The sequence below is a fragment of the Taurulus bubalis genome, assembly GCF_910589615.1.
Source record: "Taurulus bubalis genome assembly, chromosome: 7".
In the NCBI taxonomy this organism is placed as follows: Eukaryota; Metazoa; Chordata; class Actinopteri; order Perciformes; family Cottidae; genus Taurulus; species Taurulus bubalis.
In genome coordinates, this window is record NC_136595.1 from 12,755,669 (window position 1) to 12,782,613 (window position 26,945).

At 39.0% G+C, this 26,945-nt stretch overlaps 1 protein-coding gene across 1 annotated transcript; it reads right to left on the reverse strand.

The window, feature by feature from the left end:
- Nucleotides 1-2,561: 2,561 nt before the first annotated feature.
- Nucleotides 2,562-26,809, reverse strand: jak1 (Janus kinase 1; the record flags this gene model as incomplete). Its single annotated transcript, XM_079221262.1, has 24 exons — nucleotides 2,562-2,833; nucleotides 3,173-3,283; nucleotides 3,627-3,744; nucleotides 4,142-4,314; nucleotides 4,751-4,875; nucleotides 6,250-6,442; nucleotides 6,830-6,918; nucleotides 7,730-7,880; nucleotides 7,974-8,125; nucleotides 11,190-11,328; nucleotides 11,494-11,621; nucleotides 11,712-11,799; nucleotides 11,954-12,106; nucleotides 12,662-12,771; nucleotides 15,163-15,361; nucleotides 15,934-16,048; nucleotides 17,600-17,757; nucleotides 21,215-21,397; nucleotides 22,010-22,125; nucleotides 22,883-23,151; nucleotides 23,457-23,620; nucleotides 24,246-24,399; nucleotides 26,145-26,268; nucleotides 26,605-26,809. The coding sequence occupies 24 exons, from the start codon at nucleotides 26,807-26,809 to the stop codon at nucleotides 2,714-2,716; spliced, it is 3,537 nt and encodes a 1,178-aa protein (XP_079077388.1). The 3' UTR covers nucleotides 2,562-2,713.
- Between the last annotated feature and the right edge of the window lie 136 nt (nucleotides 26,810-26,945).

Consider the following 26,945-nt stretch of genomic DNA (forward strand, 5'->3'; position numbering starts at 1 on the left):
TGTAGTCTTGTTTCCCGGGTGTGTTGATGAGCCTGATGTAGCTGGGCTTTCAGGTCACATGTCTCCTTCTGCATAAGATCGCTCTCATGCCTCCAACTGTTTTGTCCACCTTCTTTTCTTGGAGCCGATCAAAGAAATTGGCCAGCAAGTCCTTGGATTTCCAAGAGGATTTACTTAGATTTGCTTGGGGTGAGCCTTGCATCACTATCCTTCAGTTCACCTGCATGGCTCCTCCTACTGAGGTAGAAGTTGATTGGAAGTTGATGTCCATGTCTTCCAGCAGTTTTCTGTTGGACTTAAGTGGTTTTGTCTACTTAGTCCTGTTTGTTTGCCTTGATGGCTTTATGAATTGTTTGCCATGGCTCCATCATAGATTCTGTCCTTTGCTCTTATTGTTACTGGATACCAGTAGTATCAACGTAATGATTTTTTTACAGTATGTCAGTGGTATAAGCAGTTACTTTGGACCCCAAGAAACCTTTTTCAAGAAAAGTCACTGTAGATAGTATGTTATGTCGAAAAAAGTAAGACAAAATATCGTATCGAGTATAGGATGTCCCAAAAGTTTTTAAAATGTCATAAAATGTTGAAAAGGGAAAAAGCCACATTATCGTATGTCGAAAATAGTATGGATTTGCATTTGGACTGACACAGATGAAACACAAGATATATTGATTTTATTTATTTTTTCATTGTGTGTGTATGATACTTTTACTTTCCATAAGTCATAGTTTCATCTTATTTTTTAAAAAATATATATATTTCTTTTCTCTTATTTTGAGCAGAAGGAATTGTGTTTTATATTCCGAAATCTAATGTGGACTGAAGCGCTACTTTGTTTTCCCCCTTCACAGTAAAAGCCATATAGTTATATAAACAACAACTGACCATTTCTCGAAATCATGAAAATCTTTGACTGAGTGGGATTTTGCGGCTCACGTCTACTGATGGATTTAAAAAAGAAAAAACCCTCTGCTCAAACCATTTCACATACATACAGACACAATACACTTTGAAAAGTGCTCTGTCATATTGGCGGATTAAAAAGAAAACATTACAAATACAATTTACATACATAATCATAACTGTCACTGGAAGAATTAATATAGGTGAAACCAAAATATAAAAGAAGATAAAATGCCATGTGCATAATCAATGATTATTCTTCCTTACTTCAAACCCTGTTGACCATCTTTAGTCCTTTCATTCACAATCAGCAACCACATGGCAAGTGGCTCTTTTTCTGTATATATAGCATTATAGATATTTCATGAAGCATTAGGGAGAAAAGTAGAGAAAGTGGAGGGATACTGCCCTCAAGTGTATTTCAAAAGGTACTTATCTTAATTTCTCCGTCCTCAACTAACAAGCTACATGCTGTATATTTGATTTAGTCAACTATTCAGATGCATATAGTTCTCAATAAAAGATTTGTTACATTTAACTTGAGCGATTATAAACCAAACCTTCTGAAACAATCAGAGGACCGTAACACAGTGCAAAGATGATTCTGGTGATTTGAATAGGATGAAACCACGGATGATGATTACAGAGACAAAACTTTCACAGAAAACATATAGATTTCTTGTTCCTTTGCAGTTGCAACTCAAACTGCTCCTTCACAGAGAAAGTATTCTCACTTGTGTCTGCTCACTTTGGAGGCTCCCGCTCAAAGTGATTCATCTGTGGATTATTTTCTCGGTTCTTGGTCTATAAAATATCTATTTTACTTAAACCTAATGACAACGACACAGTAAAAAGGAACATCGATTGCTGGCTGTAATTAAAAGCTGGTTCTTAGTGACGGCAAAATCTATCACAGACATCTTCGTGGCTAAAAGAAATACAAAATCAGGGGAGTTTCCCCCAAACAGGAGTCCTCGAGACAAACGGTTGAAAAACTACATCTTCAGCATCTGTATTAATGCCTGTATCCATCCAAGAAATGGTCAACATGATTCACCTGTAATCCACTCTGTGTCCGTTGCAAAGAGGACCGGCACACAACCATTTAACTGTTTTTGTAAATAGGCGTTAAACAGTTCTTCCTCTGCTCTCCATCTTTTAAGCGTCCATCAGGGAGAGCGATATCAACCTCACACGATCATAAAGGCCTTCGGTGTACATTATAATATTGGCCAATGCACGTGAGGCAGAGAGTAAAATCCCCTAGATATACTTGGAAGTCTTTTTTGTAGGTTATAAGGTCACATTTAGCATGGGTTTGATAGGATTTACTTTTTTTTTTTTTTTTTTTTTTTGTCATCCAAAATACTCAACTAAAATTAGGAAACATAAGAATAGTTTAACAAACATGAAAAATAAAAACGTTACAATTATGGCAGACTACAATAACAGGACTAAAAGTCTTTTCATGGTTGTGGAAGGGGTATATATAATATATATACCCCTTCTATATAATATATATACCCCTTCCACAATCATGAAAAGACTATATATATATATATATATATATATATATATATATATATATATATATATATATATATATATATATATATATATATATATATATATATATATATATATGAATGAGAGTATGAAGGAGCAATGCTTTGTGTGAAGCTCTGACCCGTCAGGACTTTTACAATGATGCTCCACAAGCAGATCTGGAGTCAGTTTTGCCGTTCAAATCTGATCCCGAGTCTGTAAGCAAAAGTCCTTCCCAGAGCCCCAAACAGTTTGAGGAAGTCTAAAGGTTGTTTTGTGTTTGAAACTGTTGCTGCATTTTTGTCAGCTCCTCCACCAGGCGCTTGAATGTGATTCTCAGGTCGGGTGCATTCTCCCAGCACCTGCGCATCAGCTCGTACACCTGTTGACCATGAGATGTGTTAGACAATAGGTGGAAGTATGTAAAGACCTATCAGAGAAATAAACTGCATTTGTAACATGTATTGCCTGCAGTGTTAAAACTGCAGCAGCTTTCAATTTCTTTAAGGTTTGAGACCTGCAGTACAAAAGAAGCTGTTGATCTTTCTTCAATCCGTTGCTCCTGACTAACGGACAAAACTTTAACTGACTTTGATGTTTCTTTCGTATTAGTTTTTTTGTGTGCATTTTTCTTGTAAAGAAATACTTCATAAAACATGTAAAAAAAAAAAAAAAAAGCCAGTGTCCATGTTATTGTTGTGTTGTTAATGAGACGACTTACAGGCTCAGGACAGCCCTCGGGACGTGGCAACCTCTTTCCTTCCGTCAACACCTTTACCAATCTGATGATAGTCATCTGACCGCGAGATAGACCAATCATACCAAGGAAGAGCTGTGCGGGTTGAAATAATGAACAACATTCAATACCGGATCTATTATTCAAGTGCGAAACATGACAATACAATCCAGAAAAATGGGCTACAGACAGACACAAAATCATTCAGTCCCTGTGATCTAAATTTAGTAGATTTTACCTTTTAGCTTCTTTCACATCAGGCCCTTTAAACTCATCTCCTTTTTAACATTGATTTATGCTGTGTTTGACCAGTGCAATATGTGTGTTATGTATTTTTAATGTGTAATCCAAGCTTCCTAAAATACACAACAAGCATTAGAAGAATGAATTGAACGGCTCTGCAAGAGTGAATATAAAAATAAGGGCGCTGCATACTGACCGTCATCGGGGTCTTGGAGGGGTCACAGTAGGTGATGAGTTCATACATCGTCACCCCAAAGGACCAAACATCTGAGGCCAGGTAGAACTTGCATTGAGTCAGACACTCTGGTGCATACCTTTAAAAAAAAATAAAGAAAATCATTAACACCATTAATTTGTTTGTGAACATGCTTTCCCTGTTGTACAATCACTAGTAACAGTATATTGTTACTTAAATATAATGGATTAATAATATTTATATTAAGTATTTCACACCAATCAAAAGGAAAAGACAATCCTACAAATGGAACCATATAGTATGTCATATAGTATGTAATATGTATGTCATAAAAATGGTAAAGAATCTTTTTGAAAAGTCAGTCATATGTAATAAATGATATATAACAAAGTCATTATAAAATAGTCAAGCAGTCCGAGTATAGCATTTCATAGAAAAGTCTCTCTTAACAATAACATCTCAGTCAAGTCTGAGAGAGAAAGAGCCTTTCTAACTTCCATCTCCTCTCGACTCACCAGAAAACAGGGCTGTCATTTTCATCTTTGACTGTGTAATATCCCTCGTTGTCCTTAATACTTTTGGTGAGGCCGAAATCTGCGATCTTCACAGTCCTCTCGTTTTCCACCAGAACATTTCGTGCAGCCAGGTCTCTGTGAATGTAATTTCGAGATCCCAAATAGTCCATTCCCTGAAAAAATAAAAATAAAAAACATGACGCATTCCTGATGCCTTGTAACACTTTTGATCCACTGCCAGACATGTTGGTTAAATGTTTGTCCGACACCTGCACGGTTTGTATTTGCTGCATCATTAAAAACAGCACTCACTCATCATTATATATCTATTATTTAAATAAGCCATTTGGCCTAAAACACAAATCCTGAGATAATTTTGGCGTATTTATTTAACAGTAACCGTTTGACTGTTCATATTCACACCCTATCAAATCATGTGATAATCACATGACCACCGTTTTAAAGGCACGTCGGAACCATTATCTAAACAGGAAGGGTTGAAACGGTTGGTGTGCTGGGTTAACCATCTTATTTAGATACATAGTGGTCAGGTGCCTGATGGTAACAGCTGGTCTGAGGGAACTGCTTTGTGGAAAGAAACTGTGGTACCTTGCATATCTGGATAGAGTAGCTGAGCAAGGTGCTGAGGCTGGTCTTGCTTTTGTTTCTGGGTAGATACTCCTTCAAACTGCCCAGTGGAAGGTACTCCATGATCAGCTTAATGGCCTGACCCCCTACAAACAGTTTTGGACATAAATGCAATCAGAGGCAGGCACAAATTCATCAGCAGAAATTGTTCTTTAATAGACAGAGATGTTGTGTGTTGTGATATGCATGCAAATCACAGTTTCAGAATCTCATGTATTACCATTAGGGCTGGGTATCAGTACTCAAACAATCATTTAAACTTTATCTATATAGCGCAATTCATAAATCAAATGCAACTCCAGGCGCTGGATATGAAGAGTTAAACATAACTTAAAAAGGTATAGAACAAATAACTCAACCAAGTAGTATCAAAACTTATTTGGCCCACTACCGCTGCATCAACAAACCATATTTTCTGCGGTGTATTTGTATTTTTAAATGCCAAGATGCCACCAAAGCATCTGAAAGTATGGCTGTACTGCACGCCTGTGGCATACGATAAAAATGTAGTGGTTCTAGCATTTTATGCATCTAAATGCTTCCATTCACATGATGGGCATTTAATAGAATAGACAAAAATGCCTAAATAACATGACATTCAAGTCACAGAGATAAGTGTCTGCTTTACCGAAAAAAAAATTACGGGACATATGAAAAACCCAGAGGCCGCTTAACAACGCTAACGACAGGAAAATGGGAAGCAACTTTTAAATGACTTTTCTTTTGTGCTATGGATGGAAGAGTATATTGTCCAGACCTTCATAACAATGGTAAGTATTTTAAAGATAGTTAGAGTTGAAGATTGAGATTTCGTTATTTTGGGAAAAATTGGATGCTTAATTAAGTCTATGACTAATGTAATGTAAGTACATGAGAGGCCCAAACTGAGGCAATATACATACATGCTTATTTGGGTTCATGTGTACATGTTGGATCCCTGAGTAAAAATACCGTCATATCACTGAAATGCCTGCCTAGAATTTGAGCATTCAACTTTATGACACTAGGCTACACATTAAGTGAAATCTTCCCTGAAAGGCCACACATCTGTGCGTAAGCTTCTCTAGAGTGAACATTATAGTTTGGATGACCAATGAAGGGGGTATAGTATGAGTTTAATTTAAGTGCTTACAAGCATCTGCAACTACAATTAAGAGTCTGCAAAGATTCTTACTCTGCTGACATTTATTTACCATGCTTTTATTTTGAAAGTTAAACCACCAATACCTAATTTCTGGTTAATATACAGAGTACAGATGGTTGGTCTTGTGCCTTTCCATGCACAACGAGCGCAGGTCCAACAACACACACACACACACACACACACACACACACACACACACACACACACACACACACACACACACACACACACACACACACACGGGTGTGTCTGCAACTGAATATACAAATGAATAATGTTCGTGTTTATTTTTGTGAATGCACTCTTTCCATCTTACCTTCCTCTTGGCAGATGCCCTTGTATTTGACAATGTTTTCATGGTAGAGTGCTTTCAGGATGTCGATCTCACACGAGAGGTTGTTGCTCTGCTCATCCCGGTTCTCAGGCTTTAGGGATTTCACTGCCACCAGCTCACCGGTTTTATCTCCCCGAGGGTCATAGCGACACAGCTCAACTTTTCCAAAGTGGCCCTGCATGAGGAACATGTGAGAAATAGAAGTTGTTTGTAAACAAGCACCAGACTACTTCCTGTGTGGGACCAACTGTTTCTCATCATTGCTCATTGTCCTTACGTTCTGCATCTGAATTGCTCATCTTTACTCTCCCTACAGTTCGTTTTAGGTTGTGAAGGATAACAAGAATGATTATGCTCCAGGTGGCAGTTTTTAATATTAGTAAGCTAATGTGAACATAAAAAAAGCCTCCACATGCCAAACTACTACTAGGTAATTATAGATTTAATGCAAAATACTTATTGCCGGGTGGTTTTACTTGCGAATTTAGAAATAGTCAGTTTGATCATTCTTATAAACAGTAAAAACAGGTAAACAAACAAAAATAAATCAGGAACAGTTTACCTCTCCCAGATCTCTGATCCTCTTTAGGAATCTCTTTTCAAACATAGTTGGGTCCACCTCCGGTGTAGGCTGGGGTTTGATAGATGGGTCTGGGAGATGGAAAAATAAAACATTTGCATTAAACATGCCGGGTGAAACTTGTCTTTTATTCAACATAGGCACACTTGCGTCATAGGAAGTCTATTGTGGTTGACAGTGTCAACGTTTTCAGCAAAACTTTCTGTGGTTATGTAACTGTTTGCGTGCCTGGTTTAAACAAAAATGGCCACTTCTTGTAGTAACATTTATAACTCAAGCACAACTCATTCTGTATCACCATTAACAATAATTACAAAAAGTGTATTTAATAAAAAAAAAAAATTGGTGCCATTTATTGTAGATTGGTATTCTAGTTGAGGTGATTTTGTTGCCGTCTTTGGATTGTAATATAAGGTCAATGAGGTAATACACTTTAAGGTTTAAGGTTTAGTAAGACTGACTGCAGTATCCATTTCTGTCCAGAAGGGGGAAGAACAGAGTCTATTATGTTGCCATGGGGCCCAGCTGAGGGGCAGATCAGTGATAATGAACCCAGTGAACTTCCTCATGAACATCTGAGTTGAGTAAACAACTCTCTCTCTCTCTCTCTTTACACAGTTTACTGGGTTGATGCAAGGTGAGATACAAAACATGCAAAACATTCAGAAACACATCATATTCCAACTGTAGATAACGGCTTTGCATTTATGAACTTGTACCTGCTTTTAGCTAATTCTATTCAGGACTTGTTGTTTGGGAAACAAATTAACGCAGAAAAACTGCTTACGTGCAGAAATAAAATATAGATAATATTTGCACCCCATTCTATGAAAATACCAAACATTGTATAATGTACAGTGCACACAACACCCTCATACATACTCTTTTCCTCCAGCATGTCTATGTCTCTGACAATAGCCCTGAAGAAAGGTCTCTTCTTGGGGTCGTAGGTCATGCAGTGGGTCATCAGTTCAGCCAGCTCTTTGCAGTCTGGGGTGGCCAGTTGGCACTCAGTTTCATAAAACCTCTCCCTCTGCTCAGCACAAAGACACACATATGAATAAGGAGGTGCATTCATTTCTTTAGATAATGTATGATTATGTACATCGTCACACTAAGTCTTTACCTCTGTGAGTTTCTTGTCTTTAAGGGGGACCTCTCCATCATAGCAGATCTCCCACAGGGTGGTACCAAAGCCCCATTTGTCAGCTGCGACGCTGAGGGAAGACGTGCTCTTTACACACTCTGGAGCGATCCATGGGATACGATGCACACACTCTGCAGAAGCAAACAAAGTCAGCTTTAGCAACAGTGGATCCATTACTGGTTGGTACAAATTTGTTGGTGTCTTCGTAAAAACAGAAGATGGTTGTTAGAGATCCGGGACCCAAACAGTCTGAATTGCAATGATGTTTGACAAAACCGACGTGAAGATGAGTGACGACGCCCTCAAAGAAAGTATTTGCCCTTTAAGATGTGATCGTGAGAACGTTTCTTCAGATATTACCATGTGTGATTCACTGACTTAATCTTTTTAACAAGTGAAGAAAACATTTCCTCATTAATCTTCTGACACAAAAATGCCTTAAAGTGACTGAAATATCATAATAATTGACGAATGCCATTATAACCATACCCACCCTGACCGCAGCAAGATGTAACAATCAATCTTTCTAATTTTGTTATGTAATATTGTTATTTCTCTCTATATATATGGCATCAATGGAATGTCTGTCTGTCCTTGAAAATGAATCTTTTTCAAAGGGTTTATGTGTAGTTTTTCCATATCTCTGGTTGATCCACATCATTGGTCTCATGATAATGAGCAATGTACCTTATTGACACTATGGTTAATATGATCATTTTGACCAAATGCTGACAAAATATCTATGTCAATCTATCTATCTAACTTAAAACACTATTTAGAAGTAATTCTTAGTGCATGATCTGGTGGATCTCTCACTATGCTACAATACCAGGAACTAACAATGAAGTCAGTACAGCTCTGACAGGCTGACTGGACGGGTATCTGGCTTAAAAATGGGAACTGAATGCATCCACTGAATCTAAAAAGCCTTGGCTCCGGATGGCTGAAATATAGTCCGACTGGACGACAGGCTAACTGATTGGCTGACCTCCACATTTGGCTTTTTGGCTTCACAAATCCATAACATCAGCTGAGGGGTGTATGTTAGTGAGTGCATGCAGCCCGCACTGGAACACAGGACTGACTGGAGGGAAAGAGGAGGAGGACTAAAGAGGTGAAGAAGCAGTAGGAGGGGCTGAATGGAGTGAAGGGGGAAGATGGAGAAGAAAATGGCAGCAGGGAAGGGGATAATTGAGTGTAAGAAAAAGAGAAAAAAGAAAGACAGTAATGAATGGATATGAGAGTAATCAGAGATTGCTGGGAAAAAGGGAAGAGCCCTCCCAGTGGGTTTCTCAGCACTTTACCCACTATGTGTTCAATCAAATCTATATACAAGGACATCGATGTGTAACTGGAAGACCTATTGTTCTGCAAAGTGATGGAGGCAGAAGAAGAAATGTAAAGATTTCTGGGAACAAAAAAGGGAGGGAGTAGCATTCCCAGGGGCGCGCTGCAATAAACATTTTCAGAGAAACATTTCCCGTTTGTCCAGTGGTTTGCAGATCCATCTGTGCAGCCACATTGTGGTCTATCACACAACTTTCAGCTTTTATAGACAAACAGAAACATGAGGGGGCCATTTGAGGGGAACTGTGCAATCTGAGAAATGTACTTATTATTGTGCCATTTTCCTCTCAAACCAGGTTTTGCTTTTACAAAACAAATTACAGTCTAAAAGGGAATCTGCACGATGCAATATGTATGGATTATGTGACAAATTTGAATCCTATTTCTGATAACCTCTGCTTGGTTGGAAGCTTGATCGGAAATCCAATTCAGCCAGGGCAGGGCAGGGCGAAGACGACGCAACAACATCATCATCATCATCATCATCATCATCATCATCATCAGACTCTCAGCCTGGCAAACAAGCTTCAATGTGTTTCTGTTTGCATAAGGTTTACATCAGGGGTATTTAACTAAAATTCAGCGAGGTCCAGTTCGAGAGAATTTCCTCATGCAAAGGTCCAGAACATCACAATGTCCAATTTGTGCTGTATGATTTTGTGCCATTTGTATTGAAGTAGCCAACATTTGTATTAATAACGTCTGTGTGTAGTCAACAACTGACTGTCAAATTAAATAAAGTTCAACTAATTAACATCTAAACAATATTTATTATTACAGATTTCCAATTTAACTGGAATAATTATAAATAATACATACTCTAATAATAAATACATTATCTTCTCTCATTTCCAGTAAAATAAAGGCTGGATTTAAAACAGAAAGCTTTTGAAAAATGTTTATTAAATGAATGAATTAAATAAAGTCCTTAGTTTTAGAAACAAATATTTAACTGAATTGTCCTGCAGCTTCACATTCAGTTTATTCGGGCGTCAAGCGATGTCAATCAAAAGAGCCAAGATATTATATTCTTGTAATCTAAAAAGATAAATGTGTGTGCAGGGACTTTACCTGGTTATTAAACCATTTGTTTCAGCTCATTTCCCCTCTCTGTTAACATCATTGCTGGTCAGTTCATTCATGTGTTAGGGTGCTGCTGATCATACTGGCCTCTTTTCTGTGCTTTAATTTCGGATGAGAGTCGGTACGTTTGCTCAAAAGATGTGTGCTTTGTCTCATGGTGGCGCTGCTTTTAATATTGCTGAACATGAGACATTCTGCTTTTGAACTGGTTGCGGGAATAATAAACATATAACAGTCTGTGAAATAACTTCTCTGACTCACGTACTTTTTCCAACTATCGGATCTCTCACGTCGCTCCCGTGTGTGTGAATATCTCACTCGAGTCAAGGGTGGCGCTTATAGGAATACACACATGTTATTGGTCGAGTAGGATCATGTGAGAGAATTTACAAGGCGTGTGATTGGTCGGTGTGTTTCCTGGACTGAGAGCCGCAAAAGGCAGGAAAAGCTGCGCTGGTGAAATAAAAGTGATCCATCAACAGTTAATAATTCGGTAATAATAATTGGACCCGGACCGTGGTCTGCCTGTTAGTGACCCCTGGTTTACATGCTGTTGTGGTATTTTATGTGTTCTCATTTTGGTTTCACTGTCATTTACAGCTGACTGGGAAAGAAAGAGGAAGTTATTGTGAAAATGTCTTTGGTAGCTATTTTGTAACCATTTAGGTTTCACTTTTAGTAACCCAGAGAAAGAGAGAGAGAGATAGAGAGAGAAAAAAAGAGGGCAAGAAAGACAGAGAGTCTATGAGTTTACGTTGTACTCACCCTCTCTGGTGAGTACTGTGATTGGTATTCCTGGGTCACTGAGCTTGATGAAGGGCCCTCCTTTATCGGTGTCCAGTCCGTCTCTGGCAAGCAGAATGTTTTTGGCACACACAAAACCGTGGACCAGCTTTTTGTCCTCCTACAAAGACACACAAACACAAATCACAACAAATCTATTAGTACAAAAACAAGAGGGCGAATCTAAAGATTGTATTGATGCTAATGGATCTAACGTAACGCAGGTAATACCAAGGATACATACAACACTTCCTATAGTTTGTGTGTGTGTGTTTTCCTATCTCACCAAGTAGCTGAGCGCTGAGGCCAGCTGCTTGGCCACCTGGAACTTCCACGGTGTGCCGAGTGGGCTCTGCTGTCTCCTCATAAATAAGTCCAGTGGTCCTGGCTGGACAAACTCTTCAACCATGATATCTGTTCCACACAAACACAAAGAGACAAAAAGGTGTATGAAACAGCCCAACACTCTCATAAACATGCACACAGTACTTAAAATGCACTTACTTTCCTGGTGGCGAACACACACTCCATACAGCAGCACAATGTGTTTATGAGACACTTGTCGCATCATGCTGGCTGTTTCGAAGAAGGCCTGTCAACAAAAGACAAAGATGACTCAATGCATAAACGTTTATGGACTGTTAAGATTTAGAAACAGCTTGCTGCTAATAAGTAATACGTTTCAGTATGGGTAGATGTTATCCTTTATAAGAACAGGATGTGCAAGATACGTGACTGTGTCTCACCAGGGAGATGTCCCTGTGTCCAGAGCCCAGCACCTTCAGGACCACCTTCACCTCCTGGAAGGATGAGTAACCTGCATCCTCTTCCTCCTCACTCTTCACCCTCAGTGTGCCTGAGAATATGTTTGTTCTTGTGCCCAGTCCAAGGTGCTCCTCCTGGTTAACACAACAGGGGGAAAACAATTGTGACACACAGTATACAAACTCCTACAAGAACAGAACGTCCGGAACTTTCGTTAAATACAATTTAGGTCAAGAGAAAGTTTTACTGAAGGTTTGTTTATTCCACGTGTGCTGAAGGGTAAGACACCTCTGCCAGTGCTAACAGGTATAGACATCTAGCCTGCGATAGCGCCATACCTTTAGCCATTTGTAGGTTGACTAAACTGTGGTATGTTTTGAGGCTGTACTTTATTGTATCATATTAAAAGGCGTTTCTATATTTTTTTAATTTTCTATTGAGGGTGACAATAAAAGGATTTTCCAACCCTTGTCACCCGTATTTACATATTTAACATGTGAGACACAGTACGCTTAAACTGTATTGTCAATAAATGTTTCCAATAATTTTAAACTGTAATACAACATATGGACTTACATTTTAAGGATTTATTTGGCAAGTTTCACATCTTTTATTGATACATCTACAAACATCCATTAGAAGCACTGCATCATCACATTGTGGCTAGACACGAAGATGAGAGGGTGTACCTGTTCAATCTCTTCCTTGAGAATGCGATGGAAGCTCAGCTGACTCTCCTGCATGGGTGTCTGAGGGGCCGGTGCTCTATCTTTAGTGACCACCAGCAGGTTAGAGACCTCTGCAACACAAACACACACTCATTTAAAAAGGGCCAAACCAGGATTTTTGTATAAAGTTTTGCATACTTCAAAGCATGACCATTTTCCGAAAAAAAAGTTTTTAAGTATGATAGTGTTTTAGATTATTCTGTTAAAATCAAGCTGCAGAGACTTGACAATTGTTTGTGTTGGATAATCCCTCAACAAGAATGGAATGTCTGCTTCTGTTGTTGTCAAGGTCATGTTATTGTAACACTGTCGAAAGTCTAGATTGTTTTGAATAGTCTGCAATGCATTCACTCAACTAGAAAAAGAAAAAAGATGTGGTTAAAAAAAAGCTCTCAATAACTACGTCTATGTGGCAATGATGTGGACAGTTATCCAGGGTCGGGTTGCCAAACTGATGCAGTTTATTCTTGTATATACACAGAGCTTTGTGTGGGAGGATAAAGCAAAACATTTTTCTTTGTGACTGTTACCGTACTATACGTGCTTACATGTGTGTTTCTGTGGGTGTCTAATGTTGTGACAAAACCAGCGCACTGTGGTTTATGGGGGAAAAGAGAGAGAGAAAGAGAGAGAGAGAAAGCGAGAGCTAGAGCGACAATCTTCACTCAATCAGCATCACCCTACATTTACCGTCTGTAAAATCCAAGTTTTTATGCAAAACCCAAATACAACATGCCCCCACTGCTTAAACCACTCCTTAACCCCTTGACCTTATCATAGAGTTTAATATACTCAGGCCAGCATGGTCCTATTCAGACTTGCTTGTGTGAAAAATCCAGCTGCACACAATTGCCCAAACCATGTGGTCCTTCTCTCACCCATCTGCCATTAAATACTGACTATATATTCATTTTCACAACTGTATAAAATCATGCATAGACCCGAAACACTAGTAAAAGGATATAATTTGTATCCTATTCTCGGGATATCAGTGTGTTACAATCGTAGCAACAAGGTTGTATAAGTCATCATAAATATCTTAACGGAGAAAACAACACTGCACTTCAGTCTCGTAGTCAAGCCTCATGATAACAATAAAAAACACACAGCCTCAACGAACATAAACAGCTCAACACATCCATGCACACATGGCTCCACCTTTTCCTGAGTGAAGTAAATACAAGAATGCTAGTTTAGCTCCGGAAACCCACATTTACAACTTTCTTCCTCCCTGACACCATTTCACACAGACACACACATTGTTTATGCCAGCTTCAGTTACCCTCAGTCAGCGAGGAACACAACAACACAACTAGACAACCACACACACACGCACGCACGTACACACTCTCTCTGTGTGTATAACGGGCAACTCCACTCTAAATCTTGTTGTGGCGGAAAGCTTTGCTTTGGGTTGAGTCTTTCATGTCTGACCCTGCCTAACATCACAAGTGTGGTCTGTTGTACAGATTTTCACTCCCAGCTGTGATGTAGCATTACATAAAATAGTGCAGATTTTATAGTGTAAGGACTTAGGAGGCTGAGATTGCTGGATGCCAGAGCAAGCAGGATTTTAGTCTGCTGTAGCATTTATCTGTGGACACTGCAGACTGGGAAAAACTGTGTTTTACTTTTGTTGCATCTCACAATGAGGACCTTTGAGTCAAAGTATCAATTAACCTTAGCCAAGGAATATTTTCCTTTCACAACTACCATAATAGCCATATTTATCATTTATAATAAATCAAGGGTGCACATGCTGCAGGAAGGTTAGAAAACATGTTGGCACACGTCCTGATAGCTGTTATATGGACATATTAAGGATAATTAAATTAAATAATAGCGATTTGCTATTCATCAGTAAAATTACGGAAAGCAGCATTGTCCTATTTCCAAAATATGAGTTTTACTGCATGTCTGTTAGGGCATATATGATATTCTTGCTGTTATTATCATACATTCTCAATCATTCTGTTTTTTTTTCTATCCCCTCATGTGCATTTTCTCACCACTCCTTTATTACATCTATCACACTATTTACCACAAAGACTTTAAAAAGCTTTTTATCTCCCGACATTATTGCAGAACACTGGCAAATTGAAGTATTATTTTCTCCTGTGATTCAAGATACTTTATTCTTTATACTCCATGTGATTTGTCAACACTTCAGACATTCTGATTTATATTAGTCCTATCTTTTAAAAACTCCATCATTGCTGTTGCTCTGCAGTATCCTGTAATATGTGCAATGTAAATTGTTTGATAAATATTTATTTGAAACACAGCTGGGCTTTTTTACAATTTTGTTTTTTATGTTGTTGGTATAGTATTGATATATTTGATGTCATTTTTACAATCAGCCCTTTTACAGTACATTATTTAAAGTTCCTAAAATGCATGGCTTACATGAGAACGAAGGTCTGTGAAGTGAATCTGTAATACTGTCGCGGGATTAAGTTTACCTCTCGGCTGTGGAGGGCAGCAGCGCTGCAACTGGAACTGGAGGTTGTCGGTGCGAAGGCTTTGGCCCTCCAGATGCTCCAGCAGTTCCTTGAGAGTGGCCCGAAACATCTCAGTGCCGTACAGGCGGAACCCATTGGAGGCCACCTCAATCTGGAAGTTCTTATACTGACGCACAGGACGAGACTCACTCAAGTCGATCTGGATGCAGAGAGAGAGAGAGAGAGAGAGAGTAAGTGAGAGAGAGAGAGAGAGAGAGAGAGAGAGAGAGTTTTTATCTGGAACATGACAGAATGACAAACATAGAGGGACATGATACTGAAGGATTGATCGAAAGAGCAAGAGAAGTAAAGAAGACAATTTCAGATAGGGAAACAGACCGTAAATGGGGAGAAGCAGGGAAGAACAGATAGTTGCAGTGCAAGGAAACATTTGTAATGAAACAAAGCTAATGTCAATATCTTAGAAATAATATATAATAGTGGGAATTTTTGGAAATCATATCTATACAGTTTGCTTCTATTTCATTGTCTAAAAAGGTTTAAATTGTTCTGTTAAAGATCTGCAGACACATACAAACACTACAAAAAAGTGTCACGACAATATTTGGTTTGGTGCTTCTGAGTGTCTATGTGTGTGTCATGCCCTCTGGTTAGTGAATAACTTACGCAACACCTTTCCAGTACATCACTGGCATGCTAGACATTGCCTTACACTATCAAGACATGGACAGATTGCAGTTTCCTAAAACCTAATGAATAAGTCTACACTACCTCATTGCAGACCACAGTGATGATAATGTACTCGTATTCAGTGCAGCTCCAGCGCAGGATGTAGGTGCCTTCCTCATTGCCTTCCTGACGCAGCTTGTGGATGGCATACTCCGTGCTGGGGAAGGAAAAAGCTTAGTGAATGGGGGCAGTAAAAATGCCATCACTTGTACGTGCGTCCGTGAGTGAGTGTGCACCTCTGTGTCTGTCCATGGCTAATCTCGCATTCTGCTGCAGCAAACTGCATAATTAGCGAGTTATATCTGCATTCTCAAGGACCTCTTGAGGTTCACACTTTCTCAAAAGAAAAACTTTTCTATTGCCCGTTTTATACTGCCATTGACTGCCTGCTGAATCCTCCCTCACCCCCGGTCGGTAGGGGCCGCAAGTGATAACGCTGAGCGCTTCACCAATTCTCAGCCACTAATTTGTGGCCATAGACACAGCGGGGGCAAAGTGTTTGCTAACAGCTAATGAAACTATCAGTACACACACTGCGCAGTACATCACCGCCACTCAGCTGCTGCTATGTGAGCAATTTGGTTTTGGGAAGATTGTATGAAATGTTTGGCGACGGCGAGCCAGTTGCCTGTATAGATTGTAGACAACTGTCTTCTAGATAGAAGTGTGTTTTATGAAGCCTGACAGGACATTAGTGTCTGGACAGGGGGTTAGCCAATCGTGGGTTGTATCCATTCAATCTCTCAATACAGCAATAGTCGTTGCAGACACACCGGTCACAGATCTGCACTCTACGGAGTGCACCTTTCTAGTTCCGTTCTGTTTGTTTTTCCCTAAACCAGTTTCCCTGAATTATGTTGATCCATTTTGTGTAACAAAACAAAAAAAAGCAGCAACAAAATTTACATTAAGACAAACTTTAAATTGCTTCAATAGAAAGGTTGCTCTACAATATGTATGTTAACAATGAAAAGACAACAGCCTTTCTTATAAAACATTAATTAAAGGCTGACTTTAAAATGCAGGGTATGGGGCAGATGCCAATTAAGGTCAGTAACCGACGATTTATGATTAGTAATATGAGTGCCTGAGCCCATTAAAGCGTGGTTTATGCTGGCCAGAAAATCACTTCATCACTGCTTTCACACAAAGCAAAGGCTCCCTATGGTCTGACAGCGCTCGATTCTGACTAAGCGGCTAATTCATACTCGCTGGTTTTCAGACATTTACTGATAAAAACACAACTAACATGTCTCAGGATTTTACAAAAATGGACAATTAGTTTAAATAAATACTTTAGAAACAGAAGTCTTAAAATCTACATTTGAGTAAATATTTTGCCAGACAAATTAAATTGCTGACTGGATATTCAACCTTCGTTTAATTATAATATATTCAATGCTTGACTTCTTCCTTTACAAGGATTGCAAAAAGGTGATAAAGTATGTACAAAATAGGAGAAACAAGTTTTTAGATCATTATAATTATGGCGTTTTGCCGGTAACGGCTGCCTTCTTGCTTCTGTACAGCATTACATTTAGTTTGTATGGCCTCTGGCATATCAGATAATACTGCAACAAACACTTTTGTACTCGTAGCTTGCCCGCCATCTGTGGTGTCTCGCACTAGTATAAACAACTGTGTTTTTGTGAGGAAACAGGCACATGCGTATATACACATGTACATCAATGAAACTGCCAGTACAAACCAGATGGGTCCGTGGCAGCCGTTATTTATGTTGTGCACCACTGAAGCCGGGGCCACCTCCTTGCACAGGAAGTGGTGGGCATCCACTGTCAGCCTGAAGTACCCATCCACGAGAGCTGCAAAGGACAGAGCCTCACCCCTGGAGGCCAGATGCAACTCCTGAAAAGAGAAGGGACGGGGAGAGAGAGAGAGGAGGAGGGAGGGAAGAGGTGATGATCACAGCTATTATAAAGCCACAACACTCCAGAGGACTATCGAACAGAGCTGTGATCCATCTTAATGATGGTGCATGATATACCATTAGTCAAGGCTAATAGAATGTAGCAAAAGGCAGGCTGATACAAATCAAAAACAAATGTTGCACAAAGGATGCTTAATTTTTTTTACAAATTAACCTCTTTAGTAAATAGGAAGTTACACACATTGACAGGTAACTCATTGATGGACAGTGATTGTCTTCCTGCATCATTAGCGCAATATCAGGACCATAAAATGTTAAAAAACGATTTAAGAAAATTGTTTTTGGAACAATGATTGTAAATCCTGGCCCCCATTCCTCGTACGTGGTTCAACGAAGTCGATCAAATGTCCTATTACCGAGATGATTGACGTCAGGCTATGTCGGTTTCTCAAAGACTGATCCGCCCTCAAACAGTCTCGTTAATTCTAACCAGACTTCAGTCATCTGGATAATTGCGCGTGCATACTCTTCAAAAGGGGGAGGTGTCGAGCAAAGATTCCATGATCTTCTAACACTACAACATGGCACTGCAACAAGAGCATCTCTTTTCTCCGCTGATAAGCAGGAGATGATCATGACTACATATGATGAATTTAAGTCCATAATCATGGCAAAGTCGAATGGTGCGTTCACATCCAAAGCGTTGCGAATATTCGCAACACTTCTGTTGTGAATGCAGCATAACGCCACCTCCGCTGCGACGGCTAGACATAAGCATTGCAAAATATCAGTTAAATGAGTGTTGGGAAAATGTATCGGCTAATTTTAAGTGCATGATCACCGCAATCAATCAGATTATATTTATTTAAATGTGCCTGCTGGCAGTCGTATACGAATTAATATATACTTATGTACTGTATCATGTAGCGCATGTATCATGTACTATATATGTGTATATACATGTAGGTGTAGATTACCATACAACTAGGAGTTTGAATAGGTGTATGGGCGGATCATTATGTATGTATTATTCATAATCAGAAATTCAATCAATTGAAGCAGTGAAAAGATATTGTTTGTGATTCTCTCTATTCTTATCATGAGTCCACCTTAATCATTTTCTACAATAATGATATGTATGGTGTACTAATAACACTGTCATATAATTATGAGTGCTTTCAACACATCCATAAGTTTCTTAAGCGCTAAATAAACGTTACAAACAGCGGGGCCTGCAGCGGCTTTCCCGATGTTGTCCACATCGCAGACACTGTACAAAAATGTGCACTCGCAAAAAAGCTCAAGGCTATGATCTAGTCTGTGATCCAGTCTGCATACAGCAGGGGTGCCCAATACGTCGATCGCGATCTACCAGTCGATCGCGATCTACCAGTCGATCGCGGAGGTAGTGCGGGTAGATCGCATGCCATTTAAAAAAATAACAATAATTAAAAAAAATTAAAAAAACTTTAGCGACAAAACCCAGCTCCCAGTGTGCAAATTAATGTCAATCACTACAGAAGCTGCGCCCGCAATGGTTGGCCTCTTGAATGGATGTATTGCCAAGTACAGGGAGATGTTTTCCCCGACTTCCTTAATTACCACTGCATAACACACTAACAAGCATTATGCGCTACAACGCTAAACATGAAAGAGATCACGGCTGTGGCAACAAAGATCGTCTAATCGAGCGAGAGCTCTTCAAAGACGGATGTTCTGTGCGCATCTGGAGAAGGACTGCAGCCACTCTGACTTCCTGCTGCACACTGATGTGAGATGGCTTATAGAGCTCTGTCCGGAGATACAGGAGTTTCTCCATGTTGTTAAACATGCAGAATACAACCAACTAAGAGTATGTCAATATGCTCACGTTTCTGAATTATAATTTAAAACGTGTGTAAATTGTGTGTTCCCCTGAAGGAGGGAGCAGCAAGACGTGGGACTGTAATGAGTCATTTTGATTTACTTTTCAACCCTTGCGCTTTAATTATCGGGTAGGATGGACAATTTTTTTTAAACTTTTGGACTTTGAATGGCACTTGCAGCCCAGTTATTCTTTAGTTATTTTGCACTTTCAGAGGCTTGATTGCTATGTTGAGTTACCTTTAAAGCTTTATTTGTACTTTTTCTTTACTTTTAAAGCATATTTGCACTTTAATTTGTATTACTATTTAATTTATTTGTTATGATGATGTTCTGATGTTCAGATCTTGTTACTCAAATACATTTGAAGTTCAAATTCCAACATTTTGAGTTACTATTCTTAATTTGCGATGGGAAATAGTCATTAGATTAGTCGATTAATCGAAAAAATAGTCGATAGATTAGTCGTTTATGAAAATAATCGTTAGTTGCAGCCCTAGAGTCAGCCTTTTCCCACATGAAAAAGATTAAGTCCAAACACCGTTCCACCATGACTGATGACCATTTGGTCTGCCTGACGCTGACTAACAGCAGCTACTGTCCAGACTATGCAACCCTGCTGGTTCCATGCAGTGAAGTCATCAGAGTAAAATGTAATGACCAAAAATTAACAGAATTGTATTGTGTCATAAGGGTTCATGCAGTTATGCAAGGTACGCCAATATTGTAAATATAAAGTATACTCTGTATATTTATACATTAATAATGCTTATATATATATATATATATATATATATATATATATATATATATATATATATATATATATATATATATATATATATATATATATATATATATAAAGCATTATTAATGTAGGTAGATCTTTTTGACTTGGTCATTTAAAAGTAGCTCGTGAGCCAAAAAAGTGTGGGCACCCCTGGCATACAGTATGTGATCCAGGCTATGCATGCAGTCTATGAGACAGCCAATGCTCGGCTGGGCGTGTGGTGTTCAATGTACGGCTCGAGGAGGTCTCGTAAATAAATGATTCCTTGTCGGCAGAATCCATAGCGTTCGTAAAGGAAGTCATGATGATGTGAGAACGGATCTTGGCGATCTGGAAGAACTCTCTCCCTATAAAACTAATATAACTAATATCCCTCCTTCATCAATGAGGAAGGGGGCTGCCTTTTTTGTCTGGTGGGAGTGGCCATCTTATCCAATGAATTTCAGTAAGCCTGCGCTAGAGCAGGTTAAGGGATTTGGATGTGTTGCTATGGTGATTTTTCCAAACTTGCTTCGTATAACCGAAAAGCCTGACCTGCGTCATCTCATCCTGAAAATTATCCGGCCAACTCAGTAAGCCAGGTACGAGGAATAGGGCCCTGGTGTTAATTAGGAATTAATGAGGATGTTGACTATTAATCTGTAAAACTATAAGCAGGCTTCAGAGCAAATATTTGAGCATGTTTTGGAAACATTACACAATATGTACTACAGCTGGGGTTATTAAAACAGATGTGGGTGCCTTGGGGGCAATAAAGAGGTCAGTGCTCTTTGATGCCTTACCATTCTCTTGTTGTCCTGTCTGTAGATGGTGACCGTCGCCTCTTTGATGACCGTGTGTGTGATCTCATGGAAATCACAGAACACCACCCAGCCTTCGTTCACTTCTATTTTTTTGTCATTTTTCTGTTTTCCATCCAACTTGTTCTTCTTTGACTTGCTCTTTTCCTTGTTGATTCCAGTTGACTATTTAAAAGATATGCAAACACATGATACACACAATTTATGAAAGAAACATCAGTATTTTTCAAATGTAAAATACTGTCATCTGAAAATATTGCAATTGCAAGGTTGTTCATCACATTTAGACTAGTTATCTCAAGCACTAATTAAGAAACAAAATAAAGACAACGGCACTGCTCTTTTCAACTAATTCTGGCCGTCATAATCAAAATAATAGGAACTGTGTCCACTACGTCGTCTCTGTATCTAATTTCTTGAGTTGTTTTATTGAACTAATTTCTAACTACTTTTCCTGGTATCAGAATTGTGGTGACTGCATTAATTTGTACTTAATTAATCACAATCTTTCATATATTAAAAAAAAATCTTGTAGCTACTCAACAGGGAGTTAATTATATTTATTATACAATATTTTGTATGCAAACCGAATTGTATTGTTTTCCAACAGAAACAAGAGTTATACAAATTGCCATAGCACATATATAACAATGAAAAATAATTATTATTATTATTTATGTATTTATCATCTTATATGACGTTTGACAGTTTATCTGAAACTAGTGGAACTATGAGCCATCATTTCTTCAACACACTGTCACACACAGTTGCACTCACTGTAGCAGGCTTCTTCTTCCAAGAAATGCCAGTGGTGCCAGTAACCACGACGTGCATGTCATGGCTCGTCTTCATGTTCAGACTTTGGCTCAGCTCTTGGTTTTGGTTGCAGTGGCCTAGAAGCAGCAAGCAAACATAGCAGCAGTCACACATGCAGCAGCTTTAGGACACAAGGACTATAGACAAATCAATAATTGGAAAAATATTCAGACGTTAGTTAATTGGTTTCTCAATATTGTTCTTGGAAATCTCTTGCCGTGATTATACAGAGACAAGTAAAGCCAGGAAAAATTTCTTTTTGGCTACTGTATGTTTACTCTGATTTTGATCAGGCTGCTCAAACCATAAATGCTGCATTTGTGGTTGAAAACATCACATATTGGTTGGACTCATCCAGGGTCTGGCCTACTCTGTGACAAGTGGGTTAATGTGACATGTAAACATCTTGTTCCTTTCACTTTTGGTTTTCACTATCTGCACAAACACCCACAATGTTTTAGGAATATTTGGATGATAACAAAGTTAAAACTCTTTTTTTTTTTTTAAAGATCTTTTAGAAACACACCAAAACTCACCCAATACATCTGATTCAACTATAGCAAAAGGCCTTTGAAAATACAGTTTTGTGGTAGCAACTATATTTTTTTTTCCCATCATGCTTAAGAGTTTAATAATTATAATAATAATCAATTCAGCAATCTTTCTCTCTCTTAATTAAGACAGTTTTCGTCTACAGTTATTCCATTAATTCCCACGAGAATTAAAAACTATATCTCAAACAAAAACCATAGCACTTTCGCACGGCACATATCTGGCTCACTGCCTGGGAACTAAATCCGAGAAATCCCCTCTTTAATCTTCCTGAATTCTTACCATAGTAACCTCCATTGCAGAGATCTCCTTCCAGCGTGACACTGAGCGAGATGGGCTCAAACAGCTCGCTGCCCAGGCTGCTAGTCAGGCCCTCCAGAGTGGCCAGGTACTTGATCTTCAGGTCGTACGGTGTGATTTTGCTGTCCTTCATTGTGCGGTGGTTGAATTCACTGAGGAATTTCTTAAAGACGTTGTTGATGCGGATGCGTGTCAGGAAGTTGCGCTGCTTAATGTTGCGGTTCAGTGACTCGGGAATAAAACGTTTGTAGCTGATGGGATTTAGAGATAGAGAGATAGACAGATTAAATTCCTCTCAGTATGTACTTCCTCTGCTTTGTGCGGGTGTTTTGAAGGTAAGAAAATGGAATGTGTGACTTCTGCATGTGGGCTGAGCGAGCGCTTATCTGATATGAGACACTTGGAACAAGAAAGTACATTTCAGAAAAATTTGCAACAAGGCATTGGAAAGGTATGGCCACTATCATTCTTAAATGGGGTTGTTATCTTAACATCTTAATCAAAACGCTGCCAAAGTAGAACCATCCCAACTTTGATAAGAAATCAAACGTTTTACCTGATTTCATTGGAAGCAGTGGGAGAGGTCGCATCCATGTTTGTGGTATAGTGAGTGATAGCAAGCACAGCCATGCCCAAGCACTCATTCTCTATCTCGTGTTGCTCTGCCTCTGAGTGGGACACCCTCAGTGGAACCACGCCCGTCTGAAAGTCATACTGACCCTGTGCAACAAACAAACATAACAAATTATATATGTATATGTGTGTGTGTGTGTGTATATATATATATATATATATATATATATATATATATATATATATATATATATATATATATATATATATATATATATATATATATATATAAATTCATATGCACATACACACTTTAATATAACTCCATTGGAAATATATTCTGATTTGGCTTTTTAAGTGGCACAAAAATCCTGTCGATATGACGAAATAAAGAGGGAGACTGACTAATTTAGGGATATCTTATATTTTGGACAACTGACAATTGAGTCACAACCTTTGTCTTTTTGTGTCCTTGTCAGTGGATCTCAGGTAAACTGTACCGTGTGCTTCACTTCCTGGTATTGTTGCATTTCCTCCCAGTTGTTGATGTTTTAAAACTCAACTGTGAGCGGCGACATTCGTACTTTTAATCAGAATGCAATTCCAAAAGGAAGAAATAACACATGCAAATACTTTAAAATGTGTTTGGTGGAGCCCAATCTTTTTAAGTGTTCTGCCTAAATATATATTTCACATGGGAAACAATTAGAAAGCAATGCCTAAAAATGACAATATAAATAAGACTCATTAGTAATCTATTCATTTTTTTCACCTGGGCAAACAGGTAGTTAAGAGAGGCAGCGTCCAGGAGGGGAGTTCCTTCTGGTGTTTTCTGTGGGCTAAGTCCTCCTCTGAGTTTACTGATGCAGTGTCTCCAAACTGGAGACTCTCCTTCAGTGGTGCCATGCCAGTTTCTGAAATAAAACCTGATCGGGGAGGAGAGGGGAGGGGGAAAAAGAAGTTAACAAAATAAATACATGGGTGTGCATGCAAGACGGTATTGCATGGCTTTGAAAGGCACTCAGTGGAAACAATGGCATTACAAGGAACTTGCTACTACTACTAGGTTTATGTTCAAATGAAAAGATGCGCTTTAGACATGAACTTTGTCTCTGTGCACAGAGCAACAATACAACATGAAATGATCTATTGCCTCCTGTAGTATACGCAGTGTTTAAAGTGTCCATGACTAACATTTGCCCATTTTCCTCGTTTCGTCATCTCCACATCACAAAACAGCTTTTCAGTGGATATATATCATCTCCGTCTGTTCTGAGTAATGGACGTCTGTTTATACCATTTTAAGACCAACAGCAGACATGGGCCAGTGTACAGGGGAACAGGTAATCCAAATGAGAACATGTGAAAAATAATGGAAAGGAAAATAGCAGCATTATAAGCATGCTAGCACACTAAAATAAGACAGCATACAAGGTAAACATTATACCTTCTAAACATCAGCTTGTTGCATTGTAAACATATTAGCATGCTTATGTAAACATATTAGCATGCTTATGTAAGCATATTAGCATGCTTATGATTGATGTGGCTAAGAACAGCCTCACAGACCTGTCCATACTGGTGGCACTTCCCTGTGTGTTCGTGTTCGCACATTTATTTATCTCTGTCATTTATTTATGCTCCAGAGTGTACGTGTCTCCAAACATGGCCACGTACCCTGCCTTGTTTAGCAGACTGCACTACAGAACGCAAAGTAATCTGCAGCAAAAAAACGTCTACACACAGCACACGCCACCAGCTATATGCACACTCGCTTTTCTCTCCACCAGCTACTGTCAAAGCAGAGCACAGAGAAAGAGGAAGTGTCATTGACACCACAGTCATGTCCCCACCCCCCCACTCTTTGCATGAAATGCTATCTCTGAAAAGGGACTTGATTCTCTTAAAATTAATTCAGTCAGCGACAAATATGACATGTCTGTCTCAAAAGAAATTTCCCTCCTGACTTGTCACGATACTTAAACTAGTTTCCCCCTCAAAACCAGGGTATTATGAGCAAGTTTAGTCTCTTATCATATACCTTAAATTGTTAAGAATATTTTGAAGGTGTTATGGTGGAATTAATTCAGCTTGCAACACATTTAAGTATCCTTAGAAATGGACGATTTATTTTCGACACTAAATACATGCAATACTAACTTTATTCTCTGAACGTTCCACAAATTGTTTTGGCACTTGTCAGGATGGCAGCAGGATGAAAAAAAAAGTATCCTTGGCATCCACTTTGCCATGTCTCTCATGGTATAACTCCATATTGTATTGGCATTCAGTTCTCTTTGGACACGCCATTTACACTTCCAAAGGGTAGCAAGCAGGAAGAATCTTGATTCTTTCAACATTCTTTTTTCAACATTTCAACCCAGAATTCATCCTTTGGTCCTTACCCAGAGCTACTGGACCAAATATAGGGTTGGAATGTAGATCAAATGGTAAATAAAAAGTGTTGCCTTCACGCCCGGTCCTCTCATCACTACCAGTGGTACCTACTTGTCGAATTCACATACTATGTTATACTTGAACTCCGTCCCTTAATCAGGCAGCAACTTGCAAACACTTTGATGGGAAAACTTTAGAGTTTTCTGATAGATTATCATGACCTCGGACTTGTAGGTCTTGGCTCTCGCAATATTCAACTCCAATGTAGGCTTACCTCATGCGATAGTGCAACTTGACACTGGTTTCATCCGTGATCTTGAACTCATAGTTGGGAGGGTACCACATGCTAGTTGTCTCATCATACAGGGCAAATAGGTTATGGCACAAGGGAGAGATTGCTGAGAAGGAGAAAAGAAGAAGAAAAAAATAGATTAATATTCAGACCAGTGATTGGATTGAGGAGGACTAATTTGCACAAAAAAATGCAATTAATCACTTTAACGTATTGTGTGTGTAATCCCTTTTTTTTTTGCGCAAATAAATTACACTAAAACTACAAGTGTAGCGAGTGAGTCTGTGACCATAACCGTGCAAAAGCGTAATTTAGGAGGCACTGGATTATTTACACAATATTATAATAGTAGTATAATAGTGCTATATGAATACAATTGACTTGATCACCAGCTGTTCACTACTTGGCTAAACAATAAGTAGCCAACTGGTCAGTCACTCACAGCATTTCTTAGCAGCATCCACACAGAGCTCCAACGCGGTGTAGCAGCCCTTGAAGTACTCCAGCTGGTGCAGCTCCGGTGTGTAAAAGTGGATCTCCAGGCCCCGAGTGGAAGTAGGAGATGAGGAGAGTTGGTTTCTTTTACTGGACCTCCTCATCTTCCCACAGAGTTGCCTGCTCAACTCCATCACCCACGGAGTTGGCATTCAGACACTGGATAAGTGAAGTAAAAAAAGAGAAATTGGGGAGTCAGTGGGGATGTTAGACTAAACTTTGGGGCTTTCTCAATGTGTACAACAGAGTAAGCTTTGCCTTTAATTCAATACAAGTAGTTGCTACAAA